Source organism: Parasteatoda tepidariorum, chromosome X1 (assembly GCF_043381705.1).
Source record: "Parasteatoda tepidariorum isolate YZ-2023 chromosome X1, CAS_Ptep_4.0, whole genome shotgun sequence".
Classification (NCBI taxonomy): domain Eukaryota; kingdom Metazoa; phylum Arthropoda; class Arachnida; order Araneae; family Theridiidae; genus Parasteatoda; species Parasteatoda tepidariorum.
Window position 1 is genome coordinate 62401972 of NC_092214.1, and position 20289 is coordinate 62422260.

General features: G+C 27.7%; 2 protein-coding genes across 40 annotated transcripts in view; one reads left to right on the top strand and one right to left on the bottom strand.

Annotated features, from left to right (window-relative positions):
- The window catches only part of LOC107452630 (uncharacterized), a 479485-nt gene that overhangs the window by 93754 nt on the left and 365442 nt on the right, over nucleotides 1-20289 (bottom strand). The window lies entirely within an intron of this gene.
- The window catches only part of LOC107452604 (Rho GTPase-activating protein 190), a 125367-nt gene that overhangs the window by 41132 nt on the left and 63946 nt on the right, over nucleotides 1-20289 (top strand). For all 38 annotated transcript variants that reach the window (XM_016069116.3, XM_016069124.3, XM_016069128.3 and 35 more), the window contains exons 11-16: nucleotides 6879-7080; nucleotides 10660-10833; nucleotides 13120-13371; nucleotides 13487-13665; nucleotides 16073-16244; nucleotides 19960-20168. In XM_016069116.3, coding sequence (XP_015924602.1) covers nucleotides 6879-7080; nucleotides 10660-10833; nucleotides 13120-13371; nucleotides 13487-13665; nucleotides 16073-16244; nucleotides 19960-20168 — 1188 coding nt within the window. The remainder of the gene's footprint in view (nucleotides 1-6878; nucleotides 7081-10659; nucleotides 10834-13119; nucleotides 13372-13486; nucleotides 13666-16072; nucleotides 16245-19959; nucleotides 20169-20289) is intronic.

The window sequence follows — 20289 nt, forward strand, 5'->3', positions numbered from 1 at the left end:
GCGCATTAATGCAAGATGGACAAATACCTTGTAAAGGCAATATCTTCTACTCCGAAACGGACAAATGAAAATGAAACAAATGTGGGTAGAAACGATCAAAACGAAACAAATACGCATTTGAGTTACCTAATTAGAATAGCTGATGAAAAAGTAGATATAGAACATTTTCCATATGATGATGCAGCAAAAATATTCAATGCTTTAAAAATTAGAAGATATTAAAAATATATTATAATTAAAGAAATGATTTTTTTCATGTCTCTTTACGTTTTTGTTTTTTAATTTTTAGAAATCTCACTTAACTTTTTGAAATCTCACCCTGTTTTTGAGAAAGGGTGAGAAATTCTCACCCATTTTTTCTCTGCGATGAGAACACTGTAGGTATTTTGAATTGAAAGTTTTATAGTGTGTCGTGTCAATAAATTCTCTTAATTTTGAAAATTAAAGCATAATTCTCAATCATTTTTTCAATATTAATAATGTTTTAACTTGATAAAATCAAATTTGTAACAAATCAGTTGTTAAGTAGAATAGAAAGAAATTTTTTTTGACTATTTTTAATCTTCTGTTTTGACTTCTATATTTTAAAATACCATTCCTAATAAGTTGATATTAACAGAAAGCAATTTCCATCTTGTGTGCATTAATCATGTTTTGGTCTAATTTTAAGTAAGTCAAAAGTTCAAATTCTCTCTTTTATATTAGTTGGCTGTTAAAGTAAGGACATAACTTTTGAAGTGTTCCTTTGTATATGACTTTATCTGTACAGCTAATATTTTTCTTTTTCCTTTTTGGCATTCCTGGTAGCTACGACAACAGGTCTGTTTTCTTCTTGAATTAATAATTTTCCATTCCCCTCCCCTAAGTTTGACATATTAAATTTTTTAGCTTTGAGGTAGACTTTATATTTATCTGTGTAGTTTTATGAAATTGATCCACTTAAATTTTTACCACTGTATTATAAACCTTTTAATATTTTAAAAAGCAAGATTTTCTGGTTTTTAATCTATTATGAAAACTTAACCTGTTAGTTCATTGTTGATTGTAGTTAAATCTTTAGAGTTTGGTTGCAGAAATAATAGTAAAGAAAATTTTGAATTTAATATAAAAATGTGTAATTTAGTAACTCTCAAACAGTTATCCCTATTGTAAAATTTGACTCCCTTATAGTTCTTAAATTATAAGTTTCAAGATTGCCAGTGGTTAACATATTAAAAATTTTAAAAAATGTAAATTTTCTACTAGTAGTAAAATGATTATCATCCAGAGGTGTCTTTTACCCTAGAAAAAAAAAATTCATACGTCCCTTAATTTAAGTACTTAAATTTATTTTGTACCCAAGTCGTAGTTACCTCAAATTTTTTTCTTCCTTTTTTTTGAAGTTCTGTGTTTGGTTTTGTTTTAGCCTAGTACATAGTTAGAAAATGCTGTTTAAAAATGCCACTATCAAAAAGTGCTGATGATTACTTTTAATTTTAGAAAGAATGTGACAAATTTTCAGTGCAAAATTTTAAGTTTTTGGGAAATTTGAAAAGTATGGATTGAATGTTATGTTGAAAACTACGATCATTGAACAGAATGCTCTCACTACTCTTTATAAAAAAATATGGCAAGCCTGTACTATTTTAGACATTAGCTTATGAGGAATATTGTTTCTTCTCGCTCTTATTACTTTTCCTAACATATATTTCTTATCCTGTTACTTTAACTAACATATTTTCCCCAGCTATTTTATGAAATAGTTGATTTTTTGTTTCTCTTATATAAATTGGATTAAAAGCAAAATTGATACACACTTAAAAGACAAACTTCATCTTAACCCTTTCGCGACGCAAAGCGCGAAAGCGCGCTTACCGCTGAGGCCGGCAGTCTCTCTAGCGTGTGTCTCCCCAGGGCCGGAGGGTTTTTCGATGTTAAGCCTAATTCCATGAAATTACCGAAATATCAGCGCGTTGTTTAATATTGTTCTGTAGAGTATTTAAGTGACATATGCTTTATATATATTTCTATGGATACTTTATTTACTTAAGTTATTTCTTGTTTAAATGTAATATAAATATTAATAAGTTTAAATATTTCGCATAATTTCCTTTATTTCCAGCTCAGTTAAAAATTTTCGACGCTTCGACATTCTAACGGTAAAAAGAAAAAAAATTCAAGCCTACAAGATCTAATTATCCACTAAAAACTAATCCGAAAATCGAAAGTAGCGAGAGATAAAAAAAACTCCCTTACTTACTGTAAATAAATATCACGTGCTAATTTAAAGAGCCCTCATAAAACATTCCCCCCCTCCTCTCCTTCCCCTAAAAACCACGTGAATGTACTTTCATCTTGAGTAGAAGGTCAAATCTACATGTATCTGAAACCATAAGGACATACAATGCCATCTTTTGGAAGAAATTTCATTTTTTAAAACGTTCCGAAACACTGGCACAAATATGTGACGGTCGGGGGAGAACGAGAAAACTCTCTGACACGCGGGTGTGTCGGCCGGGAAGTGAGCGCGTTTCTTGCTGTCACATATATGTGACAGTCGGCTCGAAAGGGTTAATTCAGTTTCTGAGAACATTATAAAAGGAACAAAATATGAAAAATGTGTACTGATTTTTTTCTTAATGAAGAAGTAGAATGTTTCTGAAGTTCAGAAAATTTGCATATTCAAGTAAAACTATAAATAGTTGTCCAAGTGTGGTTAAACGATATCAAACATGGCGTTTGTATTGATACTTTAAATAGATTAGTAAAGAAACGTAAGAAATAGTTGAAAAAAGTCTTATTTTTGTTGCAATGTAAAAATTCACTTTCTAGATTTCAAATTTTTGAAAATTTTATTTAAGGCATCATTCAAATATTTATTAAACAACTGAAATAATTATTAGCTGTGCTGGAAAGTTCAAACCAATGATTCAATAATTTTTTTTTTAAAAACCAAAAAATTTAGGACAAGTTAAGATCAAAAGTATCTCTGTTTTTTATCTTGTTAAGTAATACATTATACTTGCAAGAATCCAAAGCATAAATGGAAATAAAATGCTATTCTGAATTATCTATTTTATTTCTCAGTTTATTTTTATATAATATTTTTCAAATACCAGTGTAAACAAATTTTTATCGTATAATACAGAATGTTTTTATTTATGATTCTAATATTTTCAAAATACAATGTTCACATAAAGAACATCTAAAAAAATCTATTTAAAATCAATTTAAAACATTTTCAATGCTTATTACTTTATTCGATGCCTCTTTATTTATAAGCATATTCTTATGTTTAAAGCTACATTGTGTTAAAATAAATAACAAAAAAGTAATTTTTCTTTCTTCATTATTAAATCATTAGTACTAAAACATATCTTTATCCATTATTTCTCAATCCTTTTTTAATTAAAAAAATATGTTCCTTAAATTCACCTTTCTTGTTCACCATTTCATTAAAATTTGTATTAGAATTGATTATATTGTAAATATATATCATACTGCTAAATAATTACATTAAATTATGTTTAATAAAACATTTTTATATATACTTACAAGCAAAGGGTAACTGAGTCTTTTAACATGCATTACTAATACAACAAATAGATATATAATTTTTATTTGCATTACTAAACTTTTAATCGCATTACTAAACTCTTTTTATTTGCATTACTAAATTTTCATTACTTTTTAATCGTTTATTTGAAAATACTAATTAATAATAAGAAAATTTTATATGAAATTTCTTTTTATACTAATGATATTTAGTAAAAAAAAGATACTTATATATACTAAAAGATACTTAAAAATACTTTTTATATTAAATGATAGTTAACTTTTTGTATTAAATATTGCACCAAAAAAAGAAGAAAAAGAAAGAAAAAAAATGGTTGTGAGGAAGAAAAAAAAATTTTTTTTTTCAATTCTGATTATTAGTAAAAAGAAAGTTTAATTTCTTAGTTACCCTTAAATTATATATTTATTATTTTTTTTATGCTTATCCATTTTCAATAACACTTAGATTTGGTTTTTAAAACCATAATACTTTTTGATAGATAGAGGGCATTGTGCCATGTGAAAGGAAGACATAAACTTGCTAACCAGGTTAATATTTCTAGGCACATTTGTACTTGTCATTTAAACACATAAGAAGTTATCTCAAAATTTTTAATCGTAATTTTAAGTTACTTGGTTTAAATGTTTTTATACTTACTCAAATTTTTTATACTTACATTTTGTAAGTATGTGAAATGCTTTTTTTCATCAACATTCAAATTTTTTTTTTTTTAAATCCATCTCTTTAATCAAGCTTAATTTCTTCACTAAGTTAAATTTTCACATATAGTATTGTGGCTGATTTCAAAGAATTACCTTCTAGATTTAAATTAATAATGAAAAAAAAGTCTAAAGCTTTTCATCAAGGAAAGAGAGATTATATCCAAGTAAAGATCCCGTTTGAACCATTGTAATGCTGATGGATATATTATGGTTTTTAAATAACTACTGGCATAGGATTTTTTTTGGCTAATTCTCAGAATTCCATGAATCTGAAGACTGTTAATCATGGACTTCCGGGAATCAAAAATTTAATATTTGACAAATTTTTTCTTACTTCCGCTAATCTGAAATTTAAATTTTGCAAAACCTCATCGGCGAAACATTTACTTCCTTATGTGCAACTCCTTTTCGTTGATGCACATCATCTATTTTTTGTACAGATTTTTAAGAGAGAGATGCAACTTTGGATAAACTTCAGGAAAATGAGACTAAAAGAAAAATTCTGTAGTAATTGGCTTCGATTATAATTACTCAATTGCTGTGGGAAAAACAAATGAGTTGCTATTAATACGAATTATTATTTGTTACGGAAGAATTATTTAATCAATGATTATATTTGCCCCTTTTTATTTGGCTACAATTAAATCAAAATATTCTAATAATCACAAGCAATTTGAAATTGTGCAGTTGAGTAAGTACTTTTCAACGACCTGAATTTGCGTTGAACCTCTGCAGTATTGCAATAGTTTTTTTTTTTGCAGTTATTTCCATTGATTTCCACATGATATTTTTAAATCCAGATATATATTTCATATAATATTGCGATACAAAAAGTCAATTTGCTTATTTAAGTATTCACTTTTTAACGTAATGGTTCCATGAATTTATAGGCAGTTAGTACTATTGATTTTTGAGAGACTTCTGAAAATCATGATATTTTTAATATAATATTTATGCAACATTCCTGGATTAACAGATTTTAGCCAAGTCAGATTTTTTTAATTTAAACCACTTAAAAAGGCCGGCTGAAATTAAAAGAGCTGACTTTTATTAGAACTTTACTAATATTTTCAAAAACTTGTAAAAAAAATTATAAAAGGGGTATAAAAATAATTACTACATTAGTTAGATTGTACGTTAACAATGTGGAACCACAATCTTTTTAAACGAAATATATTAATTTTGAAAAAATCTGGTACAGTTATATAGAAAATGACTAATTTATAAACAGATTAGAAAACGAATTTTCAAAAATAATTATTCTGAATTAATTTTAAGCACAGCTGCGATCAATTTAGGACAAAAATGTATATTTTTTAAGTAAATATGGCAAAATTCCATTTCAATAATAACATTTTATTTATATCTAGAAATAAAATGATCCTTAATATAATGATATAATTTAAGGATATAATGATAATCTATTTATATCCTTAAGAAGAAGTGAAAAAATAAACTTGGAACTTTATAAACGTTAAAAATGGAAGCAAATTTGATTAGAAAAACAACCTAAATAGTAGAGTTTGTACAATAAAAATTTAAACCAGTACGAATATATTTTTGTTTTTAATGCTACAACTCACTGTGCTTAATTAAATAATTTTACTTTTTATTTTAAATTGAGCATATAATACGCATTAAAAAATCTTTTTAATGACTAGATTTGTAAAATTTTAATTATAGAAAAAAATACTAATGCTTTTTACTAAATTATTGATAAAAAATATGAAATGAATTATTATTTATTTTTATTTCTAAACTACATTGCATATATAAATATTATTGAAACTTTCAATTTATCTTTTTTTCTTGCTATATTTTTATATATTGTAAAAAGGAGTAGTATATTCAACTCAAAACTGCCTTATAGGTGTATATTTTGTTGTATTAATAGTAGTAGTAATGCATGATGTATGTAAATAAAAATAACAAATTCTGAACATTTCTCATATTTGTTGTTCTCATCTCATTAGTTATTAAACTTATAAATATTCCATATTGCTGCAATATTAGGCATCTGATCAAGACATCATTTTTCAGCTCCTCACGAAACTCCTAAAAGAAAAATATGTTTGAGTTATGCTTTAATAGTCATAGTTAAGGAAAATTTGAATGAATATAACTATTAAAATGTAATACTATTGACTATAAACTTTAAAACTAAATGTACTTGTTAATGCCTTGATTATCCAAAAATGTTGATTTTTATTAGCAAATTTTGTACTTAATAACTCAAGTTATATTACGCCGTGTTTAATCATTTCATTTTTTTAAATTAAAAAATTTTTATATCTGCATTTATGTTGGTTTATTTACCTTCTGTCCCTTTCTTTAAAAAANTATATATTTTAAAATTTCATCAATTTTCTATTTTAGCCTTCAGTGTCCTTTTTTGGATGTAAGTTGTGCTGATGATTCTCCTGAACAACGTTTTGATGTTACAAGTCTAGTTCAAGCCTTACAGTCATTGATTGAAAGTATCCAAAGAAGAGCTGGCCTACTTCAGATATACCATACTTTACCTGAGCAATCCATATATATATATATTTGTTTGTTTGTTCATATTTGTTGCATTATATGTTTTCAAATTTTTTGTGATTTATTTATTTGCTTCATTTTAGGTTGTTTTTGTGTTTATTCTAATCATACTACTTTGGAATATATCAGAGATAGTTTAGAAAAGACCTTGCTATCTAATTTAGAACAAGAAGACAGATTGCCCTTTCATGGTCTTCCTATTGTTATTTTATTTGCTGCTGATGATAGTATTAATGAAAAAGATCTAATTTTTTTAAGAGAAGAAGGACAGAATAGAGCTAAAAGGTAATTATATGTATATTTGTGAATTTTTTTTTAGAATTGGGATCAGTAAGTTAAAATGGATGATAGTAATTGGGTCATGATATAGTTATTTGGTGATGGGGTAATGAAAACAGCTTGCTAACCAAAAAGTTACTGTGTATGCTGTTGCTCTGATTTAGTTTGACTTAGTTTAATTTATATTAATAAAGTGCAAATATTTACTATCTTTAATGCATTTATACCTAGGAAATATTGCGTAAAGAAACATAAAATCAAAGAATTTTTCATCAATTGAGATTTTATGGGAATTTTCGGAAAACTGAAAAGCAATCAAGAAATATAATAAAGGGCAAAAAAAAAGGTTGTGTCAAATAGGATTGGGCTATAAATTGATGCATCGCGAAATATCGATTTAATGCATATATCGGCAGGCTGATATAATGACTTTCGTTTTAGGTGATGCATCAGAAATCTGATATAAGCATCCGATAGTGACTTTCGTTTTAGGCGATGCATCAGAGATCTGAATTTAGTTGCCGATAGTGATTTCCGTTTTAGGCAATGCATCAGAAATCTAATTTAAGCCATTGGTATAAGACAACACTTATGGTTTAACGATTTAACATGTGATGATCCTTGCCTACTCTGTCGCTGTTCTGACGAAGGCGACTTTGATTTCGTCTAACTGCGGAGATGTTGATAGCGTCTAGCTATGAAGACGATGTTAGTTTCATTATGTTGAATGACGAAGAGCATTCCAAAATTATAGTTACCATAAAAAGACTTAACCAGTGAGCAATAATAATATTAATAACAAAAAACAATTTGTATCATTCAGATGTAACAGTAAGAGTGACTTGTTATGAAAAACTATATATCTTATCTTTTGCTAATATGCTGACAAGGGAAGTACACGTCTCAAAAATTCCTGTTTAAACAAAGCCAAGTTTGAATTAAACAGAGTGTTTAAAAACCTTGGATATGGTTTAATTAGTCTCCTAATCTGCCTTAGGGTAAAATATGCTCCATTAAAATTTTTGTTTACTTACTTTTAAACTAACAAATGTGTTAGTGGTGTAACGATTAGGCTGCCTGCCTTCTACCAGTGGTTCTTCCTTTGTTTAAATTCCATCTGAGACGATTGCATTTTCAGGGATCTGTCCTGGCCGAATTTACTACCGTTTAGCGGTACCTTCACAAATTTAACTTTAGGAAAAACGGTAGTTTCTCAAAATACTTTTTCTTAAAATTTTATTTTTGTATCCCTTAAGAAACGATAAATCTATATTTTTACCATGTTTTTGTGTTGATTTTTTAACATAATTTTTAATTTTTCACAAATTATGTCTAAATTTTTACAAAATAGGTACCTTTCAGAAAAATCTAGACAGACCCCTGATTTTATCTCTAATTTTCTTTTCTGAAATGGTTGATAACTATTTAATATGTTTTATTCAATTTATAAATTATATATTTTGAACAAAATTTTTAAAACAAAAAGTAATATATATTTTTTTATTAAAATATATGGATTGTTTTAAAAAATATTATAAGCAAAATTTTTTGCTGAATTAACTGAATTTATTTTTTTTTACTTTTGTAATAAATAATTTAAGCTTTTAAATTTAAATATGAAAATGTAAACAAGAGTATATTTTTATAGTAGCTAGAAAAAGATAGAAAGGAAGAATAAATTGAAATGAACTATTTATTACTTAACTGGAAAACCACATTCAGAGTTGCTACGCTACCTGGAATACAGGGAAAAGTTAGGGAATTTGGAAATTGGCTAAAAAAAATCAAGAAAATGTGGGATAATTTTATGCATGAGCCAAAATCTGGAAAAGCCAGGGAGCTTGATTTGGCCAGCGCCAAACTTGCGACCTTCGTGTTTACTGTAAAACACATTTTCTATGCAAGAGTTTCTTTTTTACCCCATTTGGCATTGAGCCAAATTTCACAGAACCATAGCATGCTGTGGTTTTGCAATTTAGAAAACTTTAAATAGGAAAAGGGTTAAGGTTGCTAGAATCCATAACTGGTAGAAGGGTGGATATACTTCAGATTGTTTATTCTTATTTTTTATTAAGAAATTTATTGAGATAAATAGTATTTTATTATCTTTTATAAATTATTAATGTTTTTTATTTTTATTATTTTCTTTATCCGCTATTGTCAAAGTTAGATAAATGAATTCAATTAAACTCGTTTTTAAGAACTTTTGGGAACCATGGGGATTGCTGTTCCACTTTGAAATTCTAACACTATACTCTAATATTCTAGGGTCGATCAAGGTTTTATTTTTAGGGCCCATTTTTGTAAAAAATGGAAATTATTTCTCTGAAAATTTCTTAATTGATAAAGAACATTTAGTTTTATCGATAAATATTTTTTATTCATTTTTAAAAGTCCACATGTTTTTTTAAAAATCTTTTTGTGGCTGCTTCATTATAGTTTTTCAAATTGATTCCTATATATTTAATACGTTGTTATGAGATGAGTATTCCAATTTTGCATCATCCCTTTTTCAAAACGTTAGATTTGTGACGATTCCATCATTATTTTACGTCATTAGTTGATAGTTTATCACCAGTTAGTTATCATTTTTTCGGCTTCTTTAACGTGGTTTTTCTATTTTCAATATGATGTTATTATGACGTTTGAATTTCAATTTTTAAATATCACTTTTTGTAGCCTATCTTTCCATGAGTGGCAAGATACTACTACTAAAAAACAGCATTTAAGTGATATTCCCAAAAACTCAATGAAAAAAGCTGTAAAAATGTATCAACAAAATAAAGAAAAATTTGGAAATAATCATTGTACTTTGAAAAGCTATCAGAAGAACATCAATAAACTCTTGAAAAACCTTCGATTTACAAAAGTGAGAGTAGAAAAGGGCAATTAAAAGATAAAATTACAAGAAATACAAATTCATTTGAAAACAAAATTTGATTAGAGTCATATTTTTGTCAGTTCACGACATTGATTTATGGCACTGGACAGTACCAGAAGAAAAAGAATTTCATAATTAAAAAGAATTTTCAATAAATTTAATGAAGGATTTTCATCATGCATCACACAAAAGTACAAGGATAATTTCAGTTGGAAAGCTTAAAAAACGAAAAACGATGCAGAAAAGGTGACACATTAAAAATCAGTAAGGGCTAAGTTAAGAAAAAAATTTCACACCTTCAACCTTTGAATTTAAATCATATCAGTGGGACACTGGAAATTTCTAACAACAGAACATTGTCTTACATTGGGACCCTTTAAAAACCTTTTTTGAAGTTAATTCTGAAGCTAATGCCCTTCATTTTCACATGATATATTCTAAAATATTTGCAGATGATACAATTTTTCCAAAATGTTTGGTTTATCTGCAAGAATCATCTGAAAGTGAGTTAGGACTGAAGGTGCAATAAGAACTAAGTGCAATTGTGCATTTCAAAAAACTTCATCCTGACCCATTACTTAATACTTCTATGAAATTTTTGAGTGTTCTGTGCTCTTTCAGCTCAAAAAATATCAATTTTATTGCAATTGATCAAATCGTTTGAAAGTTATATATTTTAAAATTTCATCAATTTTCTATTTTAGCCTTCAGTGTCCTTTTTTGGATGTAAGTTGTGCTGATGATTCTCCTGAACAACGTTTTGATGTTACAAGTCTAGTTCAAGCCTTACAGTCATTGATTGAAAGTATCCAAAGAAGAGCTGGCCTACTTCAGATATACCATACTTTACCTGAGCAATCCATAACTTCTGACATTAGGTATTTGTCCTTGTATTATTTTCAAATTCCAGCAATTGTAGCTTTTTGTAATTAAATAAAAGCTTTGATTACTTGCACATTTTTAACTCTTTAAGAACGTGTATTATGTTTATATGTTCTATCAATTTATTTGTAACTCTGTTAAAATGTTAACTGTTTCATAAAACTTCCTTAATTGCATTATAAATAATTTTACATTATCTCTCTATTTCAATTGGTCTTTTTAGAATTTTTATTTTTTATCGCTCAAGTATTTTGCTGCTGAAATGATTTCTATGGTTTCAAACAAAGCTTGACTCATTTTCAGACATTTTTCTTCAAAAGAAATAACACTTCACCCAAGCAATTGAATTAATGCTAATATTTTTGATAACAATGCAGGCCCATGATCTTAAAAGCCAAATTATGATCAATGTGCTGCAATACGACTTTTGGAATTGCTAATATTCTTAGGGAATCGTCAAAATAAACAACTCACAATTTTTAAATATTTACATTATTCATTACTTCAAAAGTTTTAGGAATTCTGTGGTTCTATGAAAAAAAAGCTCAATTAGCAATTTTACATTATCAAATTTTTACGGTGATGAACTAGAGGTCATACGCTTCTTTTTCTATGGTTTTCAGTAAAAACAGTAACAAATCTTTAAGGGTAGAATTTCGTAAGTTTCACAATTATTGATTCGTTATTATCAGCTGAATTAAAAAACAGTAAGATTCCAATCAACAAAAGCTGTAATCGTGTAAAAAATTTATTTAATACTGAATTGAGGGAACTAAATAAATTTTTAGTTCGTTTCCCTGGAATCGGCTCTCCCTGAGATAGGGACGCTGTTCTCGTAAAAGCACCGTGGCTCTTGCGGTGTCCGGTGCGCCTCTGCCGGCCCTTGCAAATCCAAGAGAGAGAGTGTGATTTTCATGCCGGTCCGTACCCATATCCGCAGCGGGTCTCCAAGGCAGGGTTTAAGCTGAGTCTAAAAATTCATTAGCAAAAAAGCTAAAATCTGAAAAAAAGTTTTAGCAAAATGCTAAAATGCCATTAGGCTTATAAAATTACTTTATATCAAACAAGTACTGTAAGTTATCTGACAAAGAATAGCTTAATGTACAAGAATATCAAAAAGAATACCTATAACTAAAAAAACACATTTATTATTTATCAAAACATTTTGGTTTATAATTAACAATCTTCCTTTCTTTCATGTTTGCCCATTTTACAAATGCTTCTTGAAAGTTAAATGCACTTTCAGGGCCCTCAATATTAATCATTAACAAATTGTTTACATGGTAGATTAACAACCTGTTTCGAATATTAGTTTTAATCAAATTAAGGCAGCTAAAGCCCCTTTCACAGTCAACAGTGTGCATTGGTATTGTTGCACAATACTCTATAACAGAAGTTATTAATGGGTACTGTTCAGACACATCATTGGTATATAAAATCTTGTCTGATCAATCCTTCTTGTTTGATCAAGTTTTTTTCATGGATGTTAGCGTCATGGTTTTTCGCGGAAGCTTTTTTTTAAAATGGAATTTAGTAAAATCCTTTAGCAAAAATGCGAAAATGCTTTGTTGAATTTTAGCGTTTTTGAGGGGTCTTTTCGCATTTTGCGAAAAAAGCTACCGTAGCGGAAACCCTGCTCCAAGGTGAACAGCCTCTTCAGGAGCGTTATCACTGTGTTTTCGTTTTGAGATTAAAGAGCCAGTTTTTTTGTAAAAGTCTGGCAGATCAGACTGGTTTAGGTGCTTGATATTTTTGATTTTCTTGAAATTTTCATTACATGTTCTTAATGCAAAACTGTTAGACTTAAGTTCATTATGTTTGCGAAAAAAAATTCTCTCAATTTTGTTTGTTTGGGGGGGGGGGTTCAAAACTGCAGATTTAGAATTTTGAGAAAAACACATCGATTTACAAGTGTCAATACTTTATATGAAATGAGTAAATCGCAGTCCTGATCGTTATTTTATGTTTTACTACGTGCATACCAATTATTAAGACATAAATACTTTTAGTAGACCTTTGCATAGCTGGTCATTCAAAAATCTGAAATTGATTTAATTTTTTAACGAAACTCAAAATTTTAGCATTTGGACCTAGTTGCAATACAGAGTCTAAAGTTAGATATTTGTGTGTTTTTATTTTAGATTAAATCTTCTCCCAATTGTCATTCTAAAATATATTGCTTTATAATATTTTTATTGCATAGATACTAATTGTTGCATAATTGATGGATTTTTGTTTCACTAAATTATATTGTATGGAATTGTTATTTTTATATTTTTTAGGATCATTATGTGTATGCTCTGTGGAGATCCCTATTCAGTTGAACATGTTTTAGGTCCATTGTTAAGTCATCAGTGCTGTTTTGTAACTACACCCCATACTGTAACCTTAGAAACCTATCTTGGTGAGTCCAAAAGAAGTGTAGAAGTCCGTGTCACATCTTACCATGGTGCCAATTCCTATCGAGATGAGCTTGTCCATGGCTTTATCTTAGTATTTTCAACTAAACGAAAAGCATCCTTAGCTACACTTAGGTGAATCATTTGTATAGTTATTATTAAAATTTTAAATTGAAGCTTTAAAAAAAATACTGAGTGAAGAAAAATTTTACTGCTTATTTTTCTACATGAAAATATTTTTTCATTTCAGTGCATTTTCGATGAATATCCCAAACATTCCGATTCAAATTTTAGCTGTAACTGAAACAGGAAGTGCAAATGCCTTCTTTTCTAGTGATCTTTCTCATCAATTAATAACTGAAGGGAATGCTGTAGCTGATAAGTTGCAAGCTCATTTCATGACTTCCAGCTCCACAAGCCAACAGAAAAGTAATTTTCCTCAATAATATTCCAAACTGCGAAATTTATTATAGTTCATTCAATAAATGGTTAATTCCCAGTGGCAGAATAGCAGCGACATTGTCACAGAACTTAACAGAGCTCTGACAAAAAGATTTTTCTTTTAAAAAAAAATTTTATTTTTTATTTTTTACAGAAATTTACACTTAATATTTGAATCCTGTATTTAGATATTCACTTTTTTACGTCCTCAATTTGCACCTATAGTATCGTAAATCGATGTAATGTTTCGATTATATTTTCGGCAGTTATTGATATTGATTTTCATGCGGTTTTTAAACAATCCAATGTATTTCAAACAATATGGAACATTTGAATCGTGCATTTGAGTATTTATATGTAAGGCAATAATTCTATCAAATTTTTGGAATTTATTGCTATTGATTTCTCCATAGTTTTAAATCCAATATTTTTTATACGATATTATTTATTACAACAACCTAATCTCGAAATAAAACACGCTCTTAAGGCGTCCAATTTACGTGATTTCGTCATAGATCTTTTTTTTTTTTGCTGCAATTACTACTGCAGATTTCATGATATTTAATATTTTTTTATTGTGATGATTATTTATAAAATGCAAAGAAGTAAATAATCTGTGTGTTTTCCCCCCAACAAAAAGTGAGAATATCACCCATAATTAGGACTGGGCTATAAATCGATNAAATGAAATTCAAAAATACTATATCGCGATACATCGCTATATCGCGATGCAAAACTGACGATGCATCACGATATATAATTTCTAATGTCGCCCAGTCCTACCCATAATATTAGAATAAAAAATTATTGCATGTTCAATTAAGAAAATTATGCATATATAAATATATATATTGTAAACACAGGGTGTTTGTTATTTTAAATTAGTAACATGTATGTTTGTTAGCATTAGAAGTATCTTGCAGAAAGATATTAGTGCTAAAGAGTTTAGTCGTAGATAGCTCAAAAAAATTCTGCCATAGGGGGTTTATTGAACTTATCATAGATGTTGAAATTTGCCATGCAGACAGTCAAGAATTTTTTTTATTTGAACTACTGATGTTTGCTTATGTTTTTAAGTTTAAACTTTTTTCTTGTTACTTTTTTTACTGTTTAGTGAATGCTTAATATCTTATCTAGAGTTTTTAGTTTCATCATGGTTACATATGCGTAGTGCAAGAAAATATTATGCATGTAATGATTATACTTAGAAAAATGTTATTGCCGAATGATCTATTTTTTTTTTAAATAAAATTCTTTTACAGTTTTTTAAAAACTGAGAATTCCATATTTTCTATTCTTTTTCATTCTATGTGTTTTGTTTTTATTTGAAGCATTAATTGTGCATTTCATTTTTAATTTCTTCATTGCTATTCTATGTATGCTACAATTGAATGTTTCAGTAACTTGCAATAGGTATAAAAATATCTAATAATAAGTGAAATCCTTATTCTGGGATTATTTACATCTTTTAAAAAAGGTACCAATACAATAATTATTATTTTTTATTCTTTCGATAACAGAATCAAAACAATAAACACAATCCACAGATTTATTTTTTAAAACCATTTTTAGGTGCTTTCCTTGTGATTTTGCCTTTTTTAAAACATTTTCTTTCATTTTTATTGATTATTTTTATGATGCAGCATTTATTTTATAACTGCTGTTGAACAGCCAACCCAATCCTGAGTTTACTACTATAAATATTCAACACCGTGACCTTGTAATTTTAAACCCGACCCAGAAGACAAGGGAACTTCTGTATCACGCATTAGAAAAAAATTGGCCTTCATAGAGATCTTTTTGAAGGAACTAATCTGCATTTCATTATATGAAGAGGAAAACCTCTCATGGTTAACATGACGGCAAGGGGACTCTAACCCCTGATCTGTCTACCACTGAGGATATTTTATATGAGTATTATTACCTGCCATATGAATGGTAAGGCCAGTAAAAATATTTTGCATTTATGCAAAAAAAAGCATTTATTAATTATGTTACCACAATAAAACTTTTTTAAGGTTTAATTAAAAATGGGGGGGGGGGTAAATTGTCTTCCCGAAATAGTTTCACACATGACAAGATTTTAGTTAACTTTGTGAAATAAAGAAATAACTTTTTTTGCCAGAATTTCATATTTTATTCGCAAAACAATTATTAGATTAGAATAATTGGTAACTCTGATCACACCTTGAATTTTATGAAGAGAATAAGTTAAATTTTGCAATTTTTTAACCTATGATTTTGTCTTTTTATCTAAATGTGTATTGTATACTTGCCAAAATTTCATTTTTTGTTTTTTTTCGTAATTGTATAAATTGGCATAATTGTATAAATAAAAACTGACTACTTTAGTTGGCATCTTACTATATAATTAGTTTATTATTGTATTTTCCAGCTGCATTTTATACGCCTTTTTTTAAAGAAGTTTGGGAAAGAAAGCCTCAGATTGAAAAAGCATTTAGTTTAGAAGATTCTGATTACTCTATTGGTAGCCGTACTCCTGTACCGCCACCTGTGCCTTCCAGGCAAGAATCCTATCATTTACGCAGTGGATCTTTGGAGGATGGGTAAGATGTATTTTTTACTCTATTAATGAAATATTTAAAATGTACAAAATGTAAATGTGAACCCCAAATCAGTAATCATTAATGCTTAAAGAAGAAAATACCTAAGAATTACACAAACGGCTGAATTAGTGAGAAATAGTAATGAATTGGCAGTAGAGAGAAGTAAATTAAAATCTTCAGCAATCAACTACTGGAGCCTTTTTTTTCTTCTTTTTTTTGGAGATGTTTCAAATTTCTAAGCATATATATTTTAAAATCCATAATATTAATATAATAACCTTTTAATAATGTTCTATTTTTTACAAAATGTAATACTTGTCAAATATCTTTCATTAAAAACTTTTTTTTACAACTTTTTCATAAAGCGTTTTATGAAGGGAAAAAAATGCCACATTCATAAAAAGTATAGTCGTAAATGTTCTTAAAATGTTTTTGAAAACATAAAAAAAGCCAGGCGAGCAATTTGGGCTTTCATTATACACTAGTGATACTATTTTCATTGAAGGTAACTGATGAAGAATCAGTAGATTTCACACAAATTAGTAATTATCAGTTTGCCACATTGAAACATAGTTTCTCTTGCTCCAAATTATCAGTTTCGGTGCAATATGCTAAATCTATAGATTTTTTTTTTTTGTATTTTACATATTATTTTATCAAATAACTATTTTCAGCTTTTAGAACTATTTTCTTTTTATTACATTGCAAAAAACTGCTCAATTCCTAGGAAACCTTAACTATATCCCTATGTAATAGAGTCTAGCACATCATGTAAGCAGTGGTTTATTGATTTATAATATGTGTAAATAAATTTATATTAACATTTATTTTAAACGTTCATGGCTAAGATTGTATATAATGAAATAGATAGTCTGGCACATCATGTAAGCAGTGGTTTATTAATCTATAATATATGTAAATCAATTTATATTAACATTTATTTTAAACATTCATGACTAAGATTGTATATAATGAAATAATATATGAGAATAAAAAATATTGTACAATTTAATTTTAAAGCAACAAATTTTTTAGCATTTTTGCATAAAAGAAAAACTTATCTGAATAAAATATCCAATAATAAAATAATGAAATAATAAAAGCAGGGGCAAAATTTTGTTTTTGTTTCTTTGTTATTCCTAAGGTTTTATACACATATTCTCATTGTTTGCAAACTTTTAATCTTTTTACAAAAACCTAATATGTTGACTATCTTAAAATTTATGTATTGAATTTTAATTTGTTTATAAAGTAATTGTTTTTTCTTAGTGTTAGAAAGAGTTGCTTAAATTAACTTCTTAAGAATATATGCAATAATACTTATAGATTTCTCATATTGCGAAGAGGAATAGCTGCTAATTTATGCAACCGTATGACAACTATCAACGTGGCTAGAAGCCAATGTATTCTTTCAAAAAGATTGTCCCATGAGTCAGGAGAACAAAGAAAACCTGGAATTGTCAGGAAATTTTATTTTAACTCCAAAAATTTGGGAAAGTCAGGGAAAGTTGCTTTTTTTTCTTTTTTTTTCTTTCAAAAACCTGGAATATTTCTATATCATACCTGGAAAATAAACAGTCTTAAAATTGTCAGTTACAGTAATCAGTTATTGAGATTCAAGTTAAATAATTCTATCATCTATTTTATAATTATTTGCTGTACAAATTTCATATTTTAGTCAATTGTACAAATTTCATATTTTAGTCAAACTGAAGGGTTAAATCTTTATTTAATGATATTTTTTTTACGCAGAAAATCTTATACTTCGCGTTACAAATTAAAGAATCAAAGTTTCCTAATGAAAATATAGTCTCAATTTTCATTGAAATTTAAATGATATATCTTTAAAAGTCAGGGAATTTTTTTTCTGAGAGTGGGAACCCTGTGTGTATATATATATATATATAAATATATATATACGTNTATGTATATATTTGTATATATATATATATATATATATATATATATTGGATTATCTTATAATTTTTGAGGTATTAAGGTCATGATATTTTTCTTTCTTATGAATAAAGTTTAAAGTTTTCAGGGATTTGGGAACCAGCTATAAATTTCGAACGATAAGTGTTTTTGAACTCTATAATTTATTTTTGAAAATACTATTTTAAACTCGTAAAAAAATTTTCCAAATACACTCAATTCTTTCTTTGCAGAGTTATCAATCTAGTTTACAGGGATGAGATTCTTCCGCGGATTTCCGCTTTTTTTTTTCTCCCCATTTTTTCCGCTAATTTCCGCTGAAATTCTTTTTTGCACAAGTTAAAATATTTTATGAGGAATTTAATTTTCCGCGGAGCGAAATTATTGAAGTCCTCATTCCTCCCTCTAAAATTTCTCTAAAAATCATTTCCTTGGGATAAAACTGGTTGACCTTCATACAGGGATGAGATTTTTTTTCGCTTTTGTCTCTCGAATTTCAGCCTTTTATCAAAAACTCGGGTTCTCTAAGAGTTTCATTTCGTTTTTTTTTCTTCTTTTTTTTCTCCTGCTTTTTAGTGAAAATTCAGTCATTGAAGTAAAATAATTATATTTATTTACAATCTTCAAAGAAAAACAGAAAATTCAAACTACGTCTTAGCTGCTAACCCTTCCGCATTTTTACTTATATTAGCTATTTTCTCCTATTTCACACATAGAAAATAAGATTTTCCCTATTTTTTATCTGTCGGCGGGATAGCTCGTATTTTTGTATTTCAGACGTCGCTGCTTCTTGTATTCTGGAGTGAAAGCAAACAAAAAAAGAGAAAAAAAATAGAGGTGGATTTGCAGTGAAAATATTTATTTACTCATTCAATTAATCTTGTAAATTTTTATTTATTATGTCTAAACAAAAAACAATACTAACAAGCCTTTTAAAAATCCCTAGTCCAGACTCTACAAATATCTCGATAAGGTTTGAAAATGTTTTCTAAATATTCGAATGTTTTAAAAGATTAATTTCTTTATTGATGGAAAATAACTGAAATTTACACTAAATGCAATAAAGACATCATGAGTTATGTATATTGATTTATGAAAAGGAGGTGCAAATGTGAAAGTGTTAATGAAGAAATAAAAGCTTTCTTTTTGAATGATGCAAAAAAGATAATTTTAAAAAAATCAAGATTTCATTGTGTTTTGTTTTGTAACTTTTTAAAGCTTCAAGAAAAACGCAGCAAAACAATCATTAATACTTCCTAAGGGAAAAAAACATAACAGGCATGAGAAAAAGTGTTTAAAATAACTATGCTAATTGGAAACAGTTAAATTAAAAACGATATTTCTCTCATGTTTTCTTCCAATTCAGTTTTAATACATCTTTATTTTTAAGGACGACTAATTTACATTTATTTATATTCATTTCATTTTTTCACTTCATAAATTTTTTATACCAGTGTTTTATGATAGTTTAGCATTTATTTTGAAAAATATATTAGTGTAACTATGGTTTTCAGTTCTAACTGCAAAATTATGATTTAAAAAAGAAACAATGGGAAAAAAAAGATTTTCTGATTTTATTTTTTAATGTTTTCTTGATTTCTGATTCCATTTGCTTCTTCTTAATTTATAAGTAGTTATGCTCAAAAGCATTCAAATAACATAAAGGCAAACTTTTAGAAAGTTACTTTTAGAATTTTTACTTATATTCTTAAACGCCATATGCACCCTGTTTCTAATACCATATTATAAACTTCATTTTTATACTGCATATATTTTTCAGTGGAGATTCAGAAGGTCTGTATGAACAGTTGCCAGTAGAAGCTGTCCATGGACCAGATGATGGTTCAGTGTCACCAACTGGTTTTATTGATGGCCCGCCTTTGAGTCCTAGTGATGACAGTGACCTTTATGCCAGTGTTTTTAATCAAGAAAATGGAGAACACTTAGTAAAACCTAGCCAAATTAAAAACAGGAGAAGTTTACATGCAGGTATTGTAAACATGAAATGCTGTCTAATTAAGACTTAATTTTAGTTTTTATGTTATGGTTGTTAATCATTTACATTTTATTTGAACTTAAAAAAGTTTTTTTTAAAAAGTCAGTGGCAATT